The sequence below is a fragment of the Takifugu rubripes genome, chromosome 13 (assembly GCF_901000725.2).
Source record: "Takifugu rubripes chromosome 13, fTakRub1.2, whole genome shotgun sequence".
Lineage (NCBI taxonomy): Eukaryota > Metazoa > Chordata > Actinopteri > Tetraodontiformes > Tetraodontidae > Takifugu > Takifugu rubripes.
Window position 1 is genome coordinate 19,860,752 of NC_042297.1, and position 18,302 is coordinate 19,879,053.

At 46.9% G+C, this 18,302-nt stretch overlaps 1 protein-coding gene and 1 long non-coding RNA gene across 2 annotated transcripts; one reads left to right on the top strand and one right to left on the bottom strand.

The window, feature by feature from the left end:
* Window positions 1-6: 6 nt before the first annotated feature.
* On the top strand, window positions 7-18,076 carry prtga (protogenin homolog a (Gallus gallus)). Its single transcript, XM_029845823.1, has 20 exons — window positions 7-136; window positions 791-1,093; window positions 4,954-5,098; window positions 5,479-5,612; window positions 5,704-6,000; window positions 6,073-6,232; window positions 6,327-6,574; window positions 7,638-7,802; window positions 8,040-8,345; window positions 8,890-9,078; window positions 12,120-12,215; window positions 12,299-12,485; window positions 12,803-12,930; window positions 13,044-13,214; window positions 13,739-13,909; window positions 13,997-14,111; window positions 14,221-14,359; window positions 14,556-14,663; window positions 14,755-15,118; window positions 15,584-18,076. The coding sequence occupies exons 1-20, from the start codon at window positions 73-75 to the stop codon at window positions 15,712-15,714; spliced, it is 3,621 nt and encodes a 1,206-aa protein (XP_029701683.1). The 5' UTR covers window positions 7-72; the 3' UTR covers window positions 15,715-18,076.
* Window positions 7,093-8,463, bottom strand: LOC115251940 (uncharacterized). Its single transcript, XR_003890422.1, has 2 exons — window positions 7,989-8,463; window positions 7,093-7,383 (listed from the first exon to the last, which is right to left on the bottom strand). It is a non-coding gene; the product is annotated as an uncharacterized lncRNA (long non-coding RNA).
* Window positions 18,077-18,302: the final 226 nt, after the last annotated feature.

The following is an 18,302-nucleotide window of genomic DNA, read 5'->3' on the forward strand; positions in this document are numbered from 1 at the left end:
CAGTATCAGCGCAGCTCATCTGGAGGAAGCAGCTATGGTAGAGTAGGTAGCATGCACGGACAATTCCCCTAAATGGCGCCCGTCAGCAGGAACCTTAATCAGCGCTGGTTTCTGGCCGCGTTTCTTCCCATCTCAGGTGAGTTTTGCAGCTTCATCAGCATCAACATCTGATTTAAAACTCTGTTGGAACTTCTGGATCACGAATGTACTGACGAATGAACCCTTTTGAGAACACTGTTAAGTAACACCGATCCTCGAAACTGGGCTTAAAGAAATGGTGATAAAATGCGTTTAAATGTAAAAGAGTTGCGTGATTGAACAGAACTAAAGTTCCCTTTTGGTCATTTAACTGTTTATCTTCAAAATCAGGTTAATATTTTTCAGCTGTCACGTGTATTAAGTTCAACCACTGCTGGTTATTTGTTAAAAACTTTATTTAATTGTCTGTCGTCTTTGATATTTGGGATATTTCACCCGTTTGAGATAATAACGTGTCTGCAGCTACAGAAGGAAGTCAGACTAATCTCTGCTAATTTACTAAATTAGATTTGTTGATCCTCAAACATCACAGCTCCTGCTGGCAGCTCAATCGTGGGTTTCTGTTAAAATCAGAGGGACTAATGGGATTAAATGTTTCCCCTTCACTTGGTGGCTTTATGAGCCATCAGTAATTAAAGTGAAGCAGGATTAAAGCGGAACTATTTTATTATAACACTTGTGTTATTTCTCTTTAGTGTGAGAACCCTTAAACAGCTGTGTGTCCCTCATCTTTCTTCTCTCCTTTTTACAGGTGTTTTATGTTTTAGTGAGTTATTTTTCATCAAGGAGCCCCGTGATGTCATCGTCGTGCGGAGAGAGGCCATTATTCTGGACTGTCACGCCAAGGGAGAGTCGCCCATCGATGTCAGATGGCTCAAGAACGGAGCGAAAGTGGCAGGGAGCGACCGCGTCTACCTGCTCTCCAATGGCTCCCTTTATATTTCCGAGGTCGAGAGCAGAAGAGGAGACAAATCAGACGAAGGGCTCTATCAGTGCCTCGCTCAGAACAAATATGGCGCAATCCTGAGCCAGAAAGCCCGGCTCACAATCGCAAGTAAGCAACTTATTTATTTCAAAGAGGTTCCAAAGATTTTGGCTCCTCACGCTCATTTGTCTCGGCTGCTCGGGGGCTTTAGGGGCCCCAGAACAGAGTTGGGGGGGGGGGGCATTGGTGTGCTTAGGAAGGAGAAGCACAGGTCAGGAGATGTCCAGGACAACGTAAAGAACAGATGACCCCCTTTTCACATGGGGGCCTTTCATGTTTTTGCACGGTCGCTTTGTTCTTTTAAAATGCTGCGTCGCTCGGCCCCACAGTCGAACAGGAGAAGCTGAAGGCTGAGTCGGTGTTTTGGGACATCTCCATCTAACAGGAGGGTTGCGTGGTTGTTTGTTCCACTCTCACCCCGCTGACATTCCCAGTTCCATTCCTAGTTACGTTCTTATTTGTGCCGCAACATTCTTTTTATGATGTTCCACTGAAGATCCAAGCAGCTCCGCACTCTTCACTGATCAACATCTTGTGCTTTTAACGAGCGTGTAGATTGATTAAGTAGATGATCGGCTTTATAGTTTAAAGTTAAGAGGTGGTAAAAGCTGCCAGTAACCTTTAATAGTTTGGGTTTTTTAATGGCGTTTAGACCTGCTGGAGGGTCAATCTGAAGCTCATAAAGTTAACACGTACCTGAGAAATGCTCAGTTGAAGGACGCAGTGGTCGTGTTGTTAACTGGTTTGTGTGCTCGTGTGTGTGTGTGTGTGTGTGTGTGTGTGTGTGTGTGTGCACACAAATGTAAATTGTCCCCTTTTCAGGATGGTGGTCGTACCCCGAGTGTCTAAATGAGCGTTCTTTATTGCGGGTCTTACCGGGTCACAAGAGGGGCTGAGGCTTTGCTCACAATTGTTCTCTCAGTTACTCTGGTCAAAGGGTGCAGATCTTTTCAGCGACCATCCCCCCCCCTCCTATCTCAGTGTCTCTGGGTGTGAGTGCTTCTTCTACAACTGGGGGACAGTTTCTGGACCTGGTGGCCACTGCACGAGCTGCACATCCTGCTCCTGCTCTGTGCCTGCACCTCATGTCACTGGGTGGTTGTAGTCCGACCCACCTGTTGCAGGGTGAACTGGGCTCTTTCTGCCTTACAGGTGACCCGACAGTCATTCTGGGCTCTACGCGTCCACAGTTGTCTAAAGTGTCCCAGCTGCGGATTTGTCCTCGCTGAAACGGCCTCACCGTGTGCTTGATTCAGTTTCAGCCTCCTGACGTCGCTTCCTTTCAACATAAAGGCCTGGAAACGACCGAAAGCGTCCCAGTTTTGGCCTGAGCGCCTCACCTGCAGCAGCCCTCCGTCCTGGCTTCAGTTACGGGCTCTGATTTCACGCAGCACATCGTGTTACTGCGCCATCGCTGACTCTACGATATCCTGTAATGGTTCATATACACTCGTGTTTAAAGTGAAAGGATGAGCATTGAAAGAAGTTTGAAAAGCTGCTGGTGTTCCTGTTCCAGTGTTTACAATAGCGGTGCGCCGCTGGGCGGCTGGGTCAGCACCAGAGAAATATCTCACGTTGCTAAGGGATCTGGCTGACGTGCACTGACTGGGCACAATTACAAGCCCCAATAAGATGGAGGCAAATCTTTCAGTGTGAGTTGTAGTGGGAAAGAATTAGATGGCCTTAAGTGTGACAACCCAACGCCTGGAATCTTGTTTTTCTCCTCTGCTGGACATGAAAGGTTACCATGGTTCCCCTGAACGGCAGGCCCAGAGGTCAAAGGTTGCCCTGGATTGTTCACTAGGTGGAGCGCAGTGAGAGGGACTTAAATCTTTCATGCGGTAGTTTCTCTGCTTGTTGTTTCACTATTTACCGCATTAACGACTCTGCTCGGTGGATTCGCTGCTATTCAGAAAAAAAGATTCACTTCCACAACTTTGTGTCAAGAAAGATTAAATATGCCCAAAGCGACTGCGTGTGTATGTGCACGTGCTTGTGGGTGGGTGGGTGGGTGGGGGGTGGGGGTAGTTGAATGATTGGAAAACTTGTGTGTTATAGATAAGGGATGGGAGGAGGGGAGGAATGCTGCTTTCAGCGCCGCCTGGTCAGTGCTGGAGGTCACGTTGCTCAGGGGAATAGCGCTTTGTTGCGCCGGCCTGATGGTCACTGCTCTGTCCTGCAGCCTCACACGGTCCCACATCTGCCAACCCTGATTGATCACGGAGACTTTTTCAACCCCACGTTCTCCTCCTTAATGATTATCAGTCCTGCTTCCCTAGAACTTTTTATCAATGTTCCAGGGGGGTCCCCTAGCATGGTAGATGTTGGGTGGTCACTCTTGAGCCACAACACCTACTCATGCTCAATAACACGTCCTGGCGGTACCAGGATGGCGGCGCTGGAGGATAACTTGAAGACTCTGCTCCGCTTTGTCCAGGCTGAGAAAATGACCAGAGACTGATTCCTGGTATTTGCCGGGGAACCTTTGTTTGGTCCTCCTGACCTGTCCGCTGACCTTCGCTTTGTCGAGCTCAGCTCGTCCATCTGCTGTGAGATCAGTCAAAGCAGCTTTAGTTCAAACTGCGGCTGAAAGTTCCTCAGTCGAATATGGCGGCTGCAGCGTGCAGAGCAGCTCCTGCTCCTGCAGGAATCCCAACACCCACCAGGGTTCCTTTTAAGGGCTTCAGTTGTTGGTGGAACAACCTGTTTTTGTTTGTTTGTTTGTCCTTATTTCATCGGCACAGGCGAGCAAATGGTCACGCTTCCAAATCACAGCGCTGCCTATCCCGGACGAGCCCCAGGAGTTATAGATTGTCCCCTTGTCTTAGTTGTTAATCAATAATCGATCATTATTCTGCTGTTTTTGACTCATTTAAACGGATGTGAGGAAGAGTGTGAAGAAGAAGCTCAGCTCCTCTTTTCTGCCCTGCAGCTCTGTCACTGCAGCCCATTAATGGCATTCTTGTACGAGCATGCGCTAACGTTTATGGGCGGGGGGGGGCCTCTACCTCTGCAGACCGCCACAAGGAGCTACAAGAGCCCGGGGCCAGTTTGAACGAGGCGGGAATGATCCGACTGCAGTGACAGTTTGAGTCTGGTCGCAGGCGTTCAGTTGAGCTTTCGTCCTTTTTCATCCATGTTTTTGTCTGATTTCACACCAAAACACCTAAAAACTCAATAAACCAGCCAAAATGAGCAACTTTATACATGCGTTTAGCATCTTATCAGTGCCTATTATTACTGAGGCCTGAGTAAAACCTCTAAACATCTTTAAAACATCTTTTTTTTGTCCTTGTGACGTGTGTGGACAACGACCAAAGAGCACCAAAGGTGTTTAAATATCATTCAAGAATATTGCAAACGGTCCATTGGGGGTATTGATTTGACCGTCTGTGCACCATTCACACGTTTGTGATAATGAGTTCAGCCTTGTGTTGTTGTTGTTGTTGTTGTGGTGGTGGTGGTGAGCTCATTGTTTGCTGTTCACTGTGAACAAGAGGGTCATTGATTTTTTTCAGAAACGAATGATGGGCCCAAGGTTGAGTATCTTTAAAGCACAGAGAATCGTAGGTTGATCTTGACAGCGTCTAGATGTTTCAGCGCTTGAGAGGAATCGATGCCAGTGGGAACAAATCACTTCTCCGGCTGTTTGATTCACCATCAAAACCTGTTTTTGATTCCCAGCCGGTGGCTGAAAACAGCCCAGTTTCAGGGAAACCGTCCACGCAGGGTTTGCTTGCTGTTCCGGTCCGCTCGTCACCTCCCTGCAGCACTCAGCAGCCCCCCCCCCAGAGCCCCCGAATGAGACTGAAATGGACAAATAGCTACAGGGATGAAGAGAACTGAAAATGAACTGCAAACTGAAATAGCTGCCGTCTCAGTTGAATATGGAATGTTGATTTTAATGTGTGCGTTTCTCTTCCCCGCAGGTATCTCGTCATTTACAATCCAGCCGACGTCACTGGTGGTGACACAAGGCTCCGTCGCCAGGTTTTCGTGTAAAATCACGGCGCACCCTCCTCCCATCATCACGTGGGAGTTCAATCGAGTCCCGTTGCCTCTTGGCACCGAAAGGTACTTTCACCAGAGCTTTATCATTTCTCAGATTCTCCCTGACAACAAACATGAATAAAGGGGGTAAAGCGTAATCTGTGGTCCATCTCCAAACCTTTTTTATGTTTTAACCTTTATTTAGGCAGTTAATTAACCCCTGAAAGAAACTGGTCAGGGATGGAAAGATTTTGTAAACAATAATTAAAAAGAAAATGTTTGAGTCTTTTTCAAAGTGACGTTTGATAAAATCAGATTTAAGTCCAAAGTTTCCTTCAGGAAATGGCAGAACGTCTTTTTTGTGGGGGATTCATCAGATATTTAGTTATTTGTGAGGCAATGAATGAAACATCTCAACAGCTGAAGGCCGTGCTGTGTGTGTGTGTGTGTGTGTGTGGTGACAGAATGACAGTGCTGCCCAGCGGTGTTCTTCAGATCTATGGGGTGGAGAAGAGAGACGCTGGAAGTTACCGCTGCACCGCAACAAACATCGGCAGCCGGCGAAGGAGCTCAGAAGCCACCCTGACAGTCACCCCAGGTGTGTCACGCAGCTCCTGTGTGGAACATGTTTTACACAGTAACGTCTAGGGAACCCGTTCCAAAAGTCCATTTTTGTTCCCTCCCTGCAGCCCCCAGCCCCCAGCTCCCCCAGAAGCCACACATCATTGCTGGGCCACAGAACATTTCAGTGTCACTGCACCAAAACGCCATCCTGGAGTGCATGGCCACAGGCAATCCCAGACCCATTATCTCCTGGAGCCGCGCAGACAGCAGGTCTATTGATGTTTACAACACTAAAGTGTTGGGAAATGGCAACCTGATCATCACAGACATCAAGCCGCAGCATGGAGGCGTGTACGTATGCAGAGCCACCACTCCTGGAACACGGAACTATACCGTAGCCTCAGCTAACGTCACCGTGTTGGGTAAGATAGGTTTTTACTTTTCTCCCAGATGTATTAGACGCACTATATCCCTCACTGCTGCCTCCTGTATAGCGCCTCCTTCTTTGGTCGAGTGGCCCGAGAGCCTGACCCGTCCGCGTGCCGGCACCGCTCGCTTTGTGTGCCAAGCTGAAGGTGTTCCGGCGCCTCAAATGACCTGGCTCAAGAACGGCGAGAAAGTTCAGTCAAATGGTCGCATCAAGATGTACAACAGGTAGCTGCGACGTGGAGGATTAGTCCCAGGTGCACGTGGTGAACAGAAGAAATGCTTGATTTATCTTGATCACCCGTTTGTCCGGGTTCCACAGCAAACTGGTCATCAACCAGATCATCGCTGAGGACGATGCCATCTATCAGTGCCAGGCCGAGAACCACCTGGGCTCAGTCCTCTCCATGGCCAGACTCATCGTGGTCATGTCGGAGGACCGGCCAAGCGCGCCCAGGAGCATCCAAGCAGACACCGTGTCCAGCTCTGCCATCCTGCTGGCCTGGGAGAGGCCTCTGTACAACTCGGATAAGGTTATTGCTTATTCGGTGCACTACATGAAAGCTGAAGGTGAGTTCAGCAATGACAAGAACCGGAACGTAACCCTCCTGTTTTTGATCGTAAAAAGAGAAGCTCAAGCATCAGTTTGATTATGTTCTCTAGGAGATCGTGAAAGGCAGAACAGCAACTTTATTGCTGTCAGATTAGGGAATATTAGGATGACAAGGCTCCAGATTTGAGTGTGTATATATGTGACTTTATGAAGTAGCGTGAAATAACAGATGAGGCGTTAGCGTGTGGGAATTAACTGGTTTTTCCAGGCTGATGGTTGAAGCAAAGACAAATAAATAGAAAGTTCCTCAGTGAAAGAAGAAGCAGCCTCTTGTTGAGAGAGGGCTCTGTTCCCTGAAGAAGCTGGCCCCGTGGCATTTCAAGGCTCCTTCCTTTTGGTTCTCAAGATGCTGGATGCAGGAGGAACTATTCATAAAGCAAACAAGGGTCGTAATGTGGCAGCAGAAAAGCCTTTCAGCTTCCCTGGGAACTCTTTTTGTGGCGATGAAGAGTCACAGTCAAACAATGCAACATTCAGTAAAAAAAGCCCAACAGCTTATTCATTCAATTACAGCACTTAATTACATTTGCCATTGACTTAAAATACACAGAATCCAAATAAAGAGAAAGGAAACACCTGCTGGATTTCAGGATGACGAGGTAAAAATAAAATCAACAAATTCCCTGTAATCCTCTTTCAGTTTTTAATTCCAAACGTCTTGCGGGTATTTCCTGCCCTCAGAGAAGGGCCCTTCGCTGACATTGACAGAGTATCGGACAGTACATTCTGCACCTGACACTGCAGAAGGACTCTGTAAATGGAGGCCCTGGTGAAAAGAGAAATTAATTAGTCCTGTGCTGGAGTGGGAGGATGTGAATTAGACAGGAAGGAGACTTTGTTACACTTTTCACAGTGACTTATTGAGGCTGCACAGAAGGCTTTGTGTTCACTCCCGAAGTAGCTTATTTACAAGGTCAGAAATCACCAGGCCACAGTTGGAGCCCTAATAGCAGCCAATCAAACGACTATGACGGCGTACTGTGAGGCCTGGCTACATGATGAATGCTTCTGGGTTTCCAGGATTAAACAATGAGGAATATCAGGTTGTCATTGGAAACGACACCACCCGATACATTATTGACGATCTGGAGCCAGCTCGCAACTACACCTTCTACATCGTAGCCTACATGCCGATGGGAGCGAGCCGCATGTCGGACCACGTGTTCCAGTGCACGCTGGAAGATGGTGAGTCCTGAACTGTTCTCCACGTGCACTGCACAAGAATCTCTAGTTGTGTCGAGATGCGTGACGAGTTATGGTTAAAAGTGATTAGATCATTACTTTGTCGACAATGTAAATTCCATTTATACGCTGAAAAACCTTTACAAACGTGCAGAAATGTTCTATTTCGCTACATAAACGATCCCGTACATCTGAAACGACGTCCTTGTAGGTTGAGTGTTGAGTGTTCTTGCCCCGTAGTTCCCCTCCGGGCCCCAGAACTCAGCCTGACCAGCCACAGTCCGACAGACATCCAGGTGTCCTGGCAGCCGCTCCCAGAGAAGCTGAGTCGGGGGCGCGTCTCTGCCTATAGCCTGTCCTATCGCAGTAGTGATGACAGCACGGTCTCCCAGCTCGAGCTGTCTGGAGAGAAAACGGGGCATCTCCTGGAAAACCTGCAGCCTGACACCATCTACCTGCTCCGCATTGCCGCCGCCACCGGCGTGGGGTGGGGGGAGCAGTCTGCCTGGACGTCTCACCGCACTCCGAAGGCATCCAGCGCCCGAGGTAGAACATCCAGAGGAAGTGATTTCAGATGTGTGACCAATCAAAATATAGCAGCAGATTAAGAACAAGTGGCAGTTAATGAGAAAATGGATGAACTCTTCCTTTTAAAGAAAAAGAGTAAAGTAAAGGTTGTTCTGATAATCTTGTTAAGGCATTGCATTGAGTACCGTGTGACCTTTGCCCTGCACTGTCAGTAACACTGGAAGGCCTTCAGTCATGGGTCATAAAGGGAGCCACTCAGGCCTCTGGCTGGGAAAGAGTATACGGCTACTTAGACCCACATCTGAAGCGTTGAGGTGGGGGAGGGACCATGACCACCGCTCTCCATTTGTCTACCTTCTGACCTCAGATAACAGTTTTCAGTTGGAAAACTTTATTCCCCCATTCCAAAAATCAAAGTGAGCGAGCGTGGTCGTCTGGTCTGTAACCAGCAGGCCACATGAACGCTGGCAGCTCGAGGGAAGCACCAACTCAACCGGCTCTTGCTTTCATCTCATGCCTTCGCATCAGACGTCAGTTCATCAGATGTTTCCTGCCCCTGTAGTGCCGCTGGCGCCCGACCTGCATCTGGAGCCTTTAAACTGCACCACTGTTTCCGTGCGTTGGCAGCTGGCACCCAGGAACTCGGTGGGCGTGCAAGGCTACAAGCTCTTCTACCGGGAGGAGAGCCAGTCAGAGAGCGCCCCCCTGCTGCTGCGTGCCTCAGAATTTAAACGCACCATCGGGGGTCTCGGTGAGTCGTGTTTCACTATTGTTTGAACTGCTGAGTGTATTTTTAAAGGTGTTTAATATCCAAATAAGCGCGGCATCCATTAGCATAGCTAAATGATGCTGAAGCTGAAGCTGGTGGGTAACGTGCACGCTAAATGTGCAGCACTCCAGAATCACTCCACTTTATTGGGGTCATAAAGTGTCGATAAACTTGGCTGAACCACCTGAATGAGCGATGATGTTGTTTGATATCCGTCAGAGCAGCTTCAATAGCTGCGGCACCACAGCCCGTCCCACTTTGATGACCTCACAGGACTTTGCGTCCGTCCTCGAGCAGCTGCTGGGTGGCGGTGGAGACGTATCACAGCTCCTCTGGCCTGTAGTTTGGATCTATTCTGCTTTTTTTGTTTGAGAGGGGAAAGGGCTCAGGCCCATGGACTGGACAACCGACCATCTGTGGCCATCGGGGGTCAACCAGGTGGTCAGCAGCTGACTTGTAAATCATGAAGCTTCAGTGGAATCAGAAAGAAGCAACGATAAAGCGGCGCTCTAAGTTACTCCAGGTGTTACCTCTAATTGTGTTGTGAGTGTAAACCAGTCAGGTGTTTAACTCAGATTTAGACTTTACCTCTAATTTGGTTCAGGTTAGATTCTCCCAAAGTGCGATTCCCAACATGCAGCCGCCACTTCTGATAAACATCGACAGAACGAACAGAGTGAAAAGTGGAGTTTAGTGTGGATAAAAGGAATGAGTTTGTCTCTCTTTGATAAAGGAGCTGCTCTGCAGAGAGGGAAGCTGTTAGGCAACGGCAGATTTATTATGTGTTTTATGACTGAGTTGTGTTGCTTGAGGAGCTTTGACATCAAAGGCCCTCATTGTTTTTGGCTTCGGGAGCCACAAAGATGGTTTATTAGCTCTGACAAAAAGGAAACGCAACCTCTCACCAACCAAGCAGTGGGCCGAACAATGAGCGGGGTCTTTTCAGCTCACCGTCTTCCAGTTGTGGGGTTTCCTTCTCATGAATCAGCTGCTGAATTTGCACAAGGATAGAGGCGTAAAAGGGCCGCACCTCAGCGCCTCTGCAGCTACGGCTCCACCAGAAAGAAAACGCCCGTTTGCATAAATGTGTCGTGGCCACGTCAGCCCAGTTGATGCCCAACCGATTTTCTTACATTTCATCACAGCGACATGATGAAATGCTCCAAATGTTTGGGTATTGACGTTCTGAGGGCACCCACGTTGCACGATATATGACATTACCCACAATCCTCTAATGTTGCACACACCAGCCGCTCTTCTTCGGTGCCAATAACATTGATTACTTGTGTTGGAGGCTAATGTTGCTGATTCAGCTCCTGCGTATTTTCTGAGGGACCTTTAACGTGCCAAATGTTGAGTGATCTCTCAGAGCGGAAGCAGGCCCAGAGACGAGAACGTGTTTGAGAGGCTGTAGCTGATGTGACGTGACCTTTCCTGGCGCGTGTTTTTGTGCTGGGCCCAGCAGAGCAACACGCAGTCATATTCAAAGCGTGTTGGACCTGTTGGCACCAGGCAGCCGTTATGAGTCTGGGCTTATCTCTCTGCTGCAGGTCACTGTCCTACATAAGCTTAATATGTTTTCCATCCCTCGCTGTTTTGGGGCTTAACACGTGTGTGACAGTAGTGTTGGTGGAGGAGGGGGGGGGGGGGGGGGGGGGGAGAGATGATAGATGCCGGTGTGAGGGTTCATGCCAGAGTTGACATTTATGGCCCCTGTTCAGGCTCGGCTTGCTGCGGCCTGGGGGGGCCTTCCACAGGCCAGAACAAAACCTCAGGGGCCAACAGGATCTGCATTCAGGCTGTAAAATGGGGGTGATTGCAAATGGCTCGAATATGCCCTTTATTCCAAACAGAATAATTTACGGGAGTCGTGTGAGATTTGTCTCTGTGAGAAAATGTCGTCACCCAAAGCAAGAATGTCGCACTCTAAAAATCTGATCTGCTGTCGTGCAGACACATTTATCCGCCGTCATGCTAGTTCTGTCCGCAGGCTTTCAAATAGCGATGAAAACATGAGCTAATATTCAAAGGATCATCCTTCAGATGTGATGTTGAAATAAAAATATGAGCCCTTTTCTAACAAAGATGCTGTTTTGAGCAGCATTTTATTCAGGGTCTAGCTTGTTTTTCCACTCACTTCCCCCAGTTGACCCTCCCCCTCCAAAAAGAGCCCTATAACCCCCTTTTTTTCAGGATTTAGCTTGCCCAGATTCCATGTCAAAGGTCGTGGCCCAGATGTCACAACTTCCCCCCTTGCAGAGCGACTCTCTCGCATAATTACGGCGGGCGGTGAAGAGGTGCTTTGGAAGTGGACACGAAGGCCACAACAACTGGACACAAACTCTGAAGAACTCGGATCTCCTCTGATCTTTCTACATTTGTCATCCATCAGAGCTCGACGGGGCAGCCAGCACTTTATCGCTGGACAAACTGAAATGCCTGTTAGATATGAGGGATAATTTAGGTTAATCTCAGTGCATATATAGATTTGGGGGATTTTGTACAGCTAGGATCACTGTTATATCTTCAGTAGAAATTTGTGACTTTATTTGTCAGTATCATTGTATTCAAATGGGATCTGTATGATTTCAGGCCTTATGTTGACCTTTGGTCATGGCTTTTGTTGGGATTGGGGGTCTGTGACTACTGTGTACCATCAGCGGTGCCTTGCCCATGGGACTCTGTCAGTCGATTTAACCCCCAGACTTTGGACATGAATAGGAGTGACCACTGACCAGCAGGCCTGAGGGAGGGGGGCTTTGAATGTGCGGTCAAAGGCTTCCTGGTGACAGGATGATGTATTGTGGCGGTGTCCTCTGGAAACTGACCAAAGCACAGCACATGTTGAAACTACCTCTAGATCCCAGCGTGTCATCAAAACTCAAACTCACACGCGGTGCAGGACTCTTCCACACCCCTGCGTCCTGTGTCCGCCTCACTGGTGGAGTAGGTGACTAACTGACTACTGAGGACCAAAACAAACACATGTCTTAACATATTTGGTTTCCTTGATTTTACCTTAGACCCACGGAAGAAGTACCACATTAAGCTTTTAGCCTATAATGTCATCGGAGACGGCTACCAGGCCGACCAGACCATCAGCACTCCTGGATGTGTCTGTGAGTCCATATTTAGATTTCGTCAGTCAACGCGAGCGCCAACAACGCTTGAAAAATAACGATTTCCTTTCTGTGCTACTCAGCTGTCAGAGATCGACTCGTGCCTCCTCCTCCTCCTCCGCACAACGTGTACGCTAAAACGAACAGTTCCAGCGCCGTGTTTCTGTACTGGAGTCATCCGGCCTTCACCGCCAGCCACGCCATCAACTACACCGTCCGCTGCAACCCAGTAGGCCTCCAGAATGCTTCTCTGGTGCTCTACCTGCAGACGTAAGGATCTTCTGAAATCCAAACACTCGCTTTAGATTTATAGTTACTTTTCTTTACATGTGTTGGAGGCTATTTTGAGCTCAGTAGAACGTTGGTTTTCCCCCAACACAGCTCACTACTACCATCTACTGGACGACCCGCGTATGACCACGAGCTGCATTTATGGGCATAACCCCTCATATAAAATCCCTAAACGTCAACAACCCGAGTGGAAATGATTTAAATGATAAAAAAATGCATATCTGGGCACTGGAATTAAAATGACCGCAGGATTTAACTGAACCGATCAATGACAGCTTCTTCTGTATCTTCTGAAGGAATGAAAAGAGCATCACGGTGGAAGGTTTGCAGCCCAACACCAAGTACGAATTTGCCATTCGCCTTCACCTCGACCAGCTCTCCAGCCCCTGGAGCCCCGTAGTCTATCAGAGCACTTTTCCTGACGGTAATTATTCTGCAACCCCTGAATATCACCCTCATATGCTTTTAAATACCTTAAAAATCTAAAGAATCTTATTTTCTGGAGTTGAAACAACAAATGTTTACGCATACACGCAGTTCCCAGTCGACCCCCCTCTTCAGTCAAGGCCACTCTGATTGAAGAGGCTACGGCGTTGGTTTCATGGAAACCCCCAGAGGATCCCAACACCGCTGTGACACACTACACCGTCCTCTACGCCTCCAGACATGACTGGATAGCCGGGGAATGGCAGGTGCTGCAGAGAGAAGGTAAAGAGGTTCGACAGGTGTGCACGAACAAAGCCCCTGTGCTGCAGCCGCCACAGGCTATTGGAAATCACTGACGCACTTCAACATCCAATCTGTGTTTGTCCATGTGCTGATCCCTGATTGGTGCCTTTTATTTCTAAATCTAAAACAGATTGTTTCTGTCTGCTTGTACAGACTCAGCGATTCCTGCTAGACTGTTCAGTGATTTTCCATTTTAATTTAGCTTAGCTTTAGCCTTTAAAAGACCCTTTTTTGTGTCCAGTATTCTGTGTGCTGGAACCTGATCAATGCTGCCTCTGTTAGTGTTAAGCTCCTCTTTAATAATATAACAGTTAGTGTTAATAAATACAGCGTATTGGGACAGATTTATTGAATGTGGAGTAAATTGTTCCAGTTTCTGGAGTATGCTACATTGTTACAGTAGCACAACCTGCATCCCTCAGTTCATGCTTAAGAAAACATTATTCAAGTATAAACCTCACAGTTCATATAATGACACCAACTCTATAATCACTCACCAACAGGAAGCATCACCATGGCTCTCCTGGAGAACCTGAAACCTGAGCAGGTTTATTTAGTCAAAGTTTCTGCATCCAACAAAATGGGCGACGGGCCGTTCTCTCATGTGGTGGAGCTGAAAGTACGAGCGGATCTCTCCTCGGGTCCCGATCCACGTGGCTCCATACGCTCCACAGGTCACTTGATAGCTTACATCTGCGTTTCTGTTGTCTAGAGCTGTAGAAATTCTACTTCATCTCATTTGATGTGGTCATCCTTCGCAGACGGCTTCTACCACTTGGACCAAAGCTCCATGACGGGGATCACCATCGGCGTGTGCATCGCCCTCATCTGCATCATCATCTGTGGTTTTATTATCGTCTGCAGAGGCAAAAACAGGTACCGGGAGCGTCTGATCGTAGCGACAGCAGCGCTCCCCCTGCTGTTACAGTTCGTGTGCTTGTCCTTGTTGTCCTTGTAATTTTGTGTCTTATTTTTTACCTTCCAGGAAATTTTCAGCTGTCAAAAACCAGCAAGAAGGTTTGAACACGTCTGGTCCTGCAGCAGGACTTCGTCCCTCAGAGAGACAAGCTGAGAGCACTGATGTGACCGTGTCCGTGATGAGTCCGAACCACCTTGATACCAAGGTAACGACTGGTTTCCTCCGTAGGGGAAAAGACAACGACTTTTCCGACGTTTTTAGAACTATGTCAATAATTGACTCATTCAAATGTAGAATTAAAGATGAGTATTTATCCAGACCTTGGTGTAATTACGCCTTCACTTTTAATTGCTGTTCTATGGCTCATGCATGTTTGTAATGGAATAATTGTCTTTTTTTAGGGTGGAACTAATCTCGTTATTAATTATCTCGGCCCCGTTCAGCCGTTCGCTGAGAACAAATGGTTTTCCTTCAGCAATAATCTGAAAAAAAACAGAAAATCAGGGCCGGTAATACAACAGTCTTGTACTTTCTCACTATTTTACAGTATTTACAGGAATCATTGCACACAACTGATGTGATCTTTCCTCCGACATGTAGAATATGAGACGAGGCAGCGCCTCCGACCAGCCTGGCAGCACAGTGTTGACCTTTGAACAGGAGATGTCTCCGGAACAGGCCAGCGCCATGCAGACTCTCCTCTGGCATCCCAGTGACACGGAGGGCTCCTCCAACAGCGAAGGCAGCCAGGCAACAAGCGACTCTGGTCGCTACTCGCACGACGAGACAGAAATGACCCATCTGTCGGCCGCTCTGAGCAGTGACCCGTCGGGTCGGGAGGAGAGCGGTGGATCCGACTGTGAGGGTGCAGAGCCCGAGGCAGAGGCCAAGAATAGGGGGGAGGACCGGGGCCGTCGCCCAGTAGAGCAGAGCAGCTCACAGCCTGCACCTCCTCTCCAAGTGTGTGAGTCTGTAGCCGTGTGAGGCTGTGTGTGTGTGTGTGTGTGTGTGTGTGTGTGTGTGTGTGTGTGTGTGTGTGTGTGTGTGTGTGTGTGTGTGAGTCTGTAGCCGTGTGAGGCTGTGTGTGTGTGTGTGTGTGTGTGTGTGTGTGTGAGTCTGTAGCCGTGTGAGGCTGTGTGTGTGTGTGTGTGTGAGTCTGTAGCCGTGTGAGGCTGTGTGTGTGTGTGTGTGTGTGTGTGTGAGTCTGTAGCCGTGTGAGGCTGTGTGTGTGTGTGAGTCTGTAGCCGTGTGAGGCTGTGTGTGTGTGTGTGTGTCTGTAGCCATGTGAGGCTGTGTGTGTGTGTGCGTGTGTGTGTGAGAGAGAGAGCGAGGATCAGTTTACTTACAAAAGTTAATTCCAAGCGCAGCTTCATGTTTTGGAACGGAACACCAATGCAGGCATTGAAAAGTTGTTCCGATGGTTCCACAGACGTTGGGGGAACGAACGGGACAAAATATCTAAAAAAGGATAAACGGAGAACACCAAAGAGAGAAGGAGGCGTTTTCCAGCTGGTGTTCCGATGGTCCAACACACAATTAACAGCCAACAAATGCCTTTAACAGTATTAAATGTTGGCAGGAAGCGTTTTTAATTTTTATTTTTTGGAAATTCAATGAATGTCTTTTCTTGTTTTTGTGCATTTTTTAAAAAGAAAATCTCACCCACCATGAATGTTAAAACAGTCAGAATTGTAACAAATGGGACTTTTCTGGCTTTATTTAAGAGAGTGAATCACTGGAGCGAAAGGGATCAAGATCCTTTTCACCGATTTTCTACCTGTTTCCCTTCAGGTAACTCTAGATGTGACGTATAGCTCTATGTTATGAGACGGGCTGCGTACATCACTTTTGATACTTCCTGATGACTCCCGTCCGTCATCCCATGTTTTTATTTTCTCTTTTTTGGAAGCTAAGGGCACTGCAACTTTCTCTTCTCCATTTGAACCTTCTCCAAATTTGAAAACAAGCAGGTTTTTTTTTTAAATTCACCTTTCAGATTTCACTTAAACGTTGATTCGTTACTTGCGTTGCTGTTTCGTCTCATATCTGAGGAAGATTCTCTTTGTTCTTCGCATCTGTGCAGTTGCCCTTGTCATTCCGGTTCTATACTACCTCATTTAGGATTTTTATTTAATTGTTCTATTGTATTCCTTAACTCAGGGAACAAGGTTTGGTACATTTGAAAAGTGAAAAGTCATGTAGTGTTACATGCTGATCTGACAGGGTATTTTCTCAGTGCTAAACTGTTGTCGTGTAGATTTGCCTATTAGAATTTACGATGAATGTATCTCAGATTTGTGTGCCAGTAGCTCAGATGTCTGCTGTGTAGCTTCTCCTCAGGTCCTCCCGTGTTTGTTATTACAGACTTCTTCCTTTTTGTCTGTGTTAAGTTTCACACCAGAAGTGCTCGAATTAGCATGTGGGTACACAAACGCTTTATGATTGGCCTTAATGGGGGACGTTTCTCCAGCTGCTCCGCAGGAGACGTCCCGACGAGGACACGACACGTGAAGAATGACACCAATATACGCTTCAGAGATCTATATTTTTATTACAATGTACTACTGAGTACAAATAGTCATTTAGCTCCGGATAGTTTTTTGTTATGCTGTAGAAGAGTTTAAGATTAGCACTTGTCTGCTCAGTAGTTTTGTATTATTGTCCAATGTGCTTCGGTGACTGTCCCAAAAGATCATTTACTGGATCAACGGATCTGTGGCAGGAGGTTACTGAGGAGTGTCAAATAATGGCAGCTGACCAAAGATGAGCTTGTGAGATTAGTCAAAGTGCTTCTCCTCAAGTAAAGCCTTGCACATTAGTGGCCTTGACCTGCAGCTCGACGAGTGGCGACGGCTGCGGGTCGCGTTTCTGAGGAAGCCCCAGCGTGCGGCGACAGAATGGAAATTAATCAGTTTCATGCACAATTATCTTCTGGCGGCATTCCTCGAAAACCGTTGCAAACTGTATGTTTGAGGTGGAAATGTCGAGACTTAAAGACGGTATATTATATTGAGCAGCTGATGTTGCGACAGTGCATCTGTGACGTGCACCCACTGAGTTCCCACTGTACAATATAGATTCGACGGGGGATTTATTATCTACGTGTGAGTTTCCTCGGATGGTTAGAAGGTCTTGAGAAATCAATTTAATGGATCGCTGTGGAAATGTCAGCGTGTGCACCATTTTCACATTTGTAACTTCAATCAAGTGGTTTCTGCAGAAGATTCAATCATGGGAATGTTCAGGAGGAAGAGAGACACAATCAATTTTTGTTTCCTTGTGAAAGCAAATGATGTAAACCAAAGATTTGTTTAATGGTCACCGTTGCATATGGGCAAAAGATCCGTGCGAAATGTCATTTCTAATGTCCTCTCACTCAGTTTATGCCTGTAAATGTTTTATAGAAGAAGAATAATCACTTATTTACAGAAAATCAAGCTTTTTCTATTTAAAATAAATAAACGGAACCTGATCTGTGGTATCAATTAGGCTCTGAATTAAGCCTTAGTCGCAAATTTTATCCTTATCCTTAAATTGACACAAGTGCTACCTCATGTTTATGTATTTCTCATATTTCTGTGAATGTGGTCATATTATCATCCAACGAGAGACTGGAAACGTTCAGCCGAATGATCCCAGGAATGCTGCGGACTGTTCCTGTCCCAGTAGTGGGATAAAGCAGCTGCCTTGTTCTCAGTAATATTGTGTTTAATAATGCAGAGAGGCGCTGTGGGGTGTTTACAGTCCAACTCAGGGGTCCCACAGCTGCTCCCTACAAGACACAAAGCTGATTTCCAGTATTGAAAATTGAATGTAACTTTTTGGAATGTTTGTGTTTCTACATGTACTTTTTGAGTTGTTTTGTTTTACATGTTTTACATTTTGTCCTGTTGTCATTGTTGATAAAGTTGCTTGCAAGTTCTTTCTGTTTGTGTTTTTGTTTTTGCAAACAAAAAACGTTTATTTTTTTCCGATTCTTAGAAAAAGCAGTATGGGTTTTAACTTGTAAATCTTATTACAATTTATTTATTTGTCATGTAATTTTTAAAAATATGATCATAGCCTTGACACTTCTGACTTCTGCATGCTAACATCAAGCAACGATAAATTGACAATGGATAGATTTTTAATAATTATGTTAAACAAAA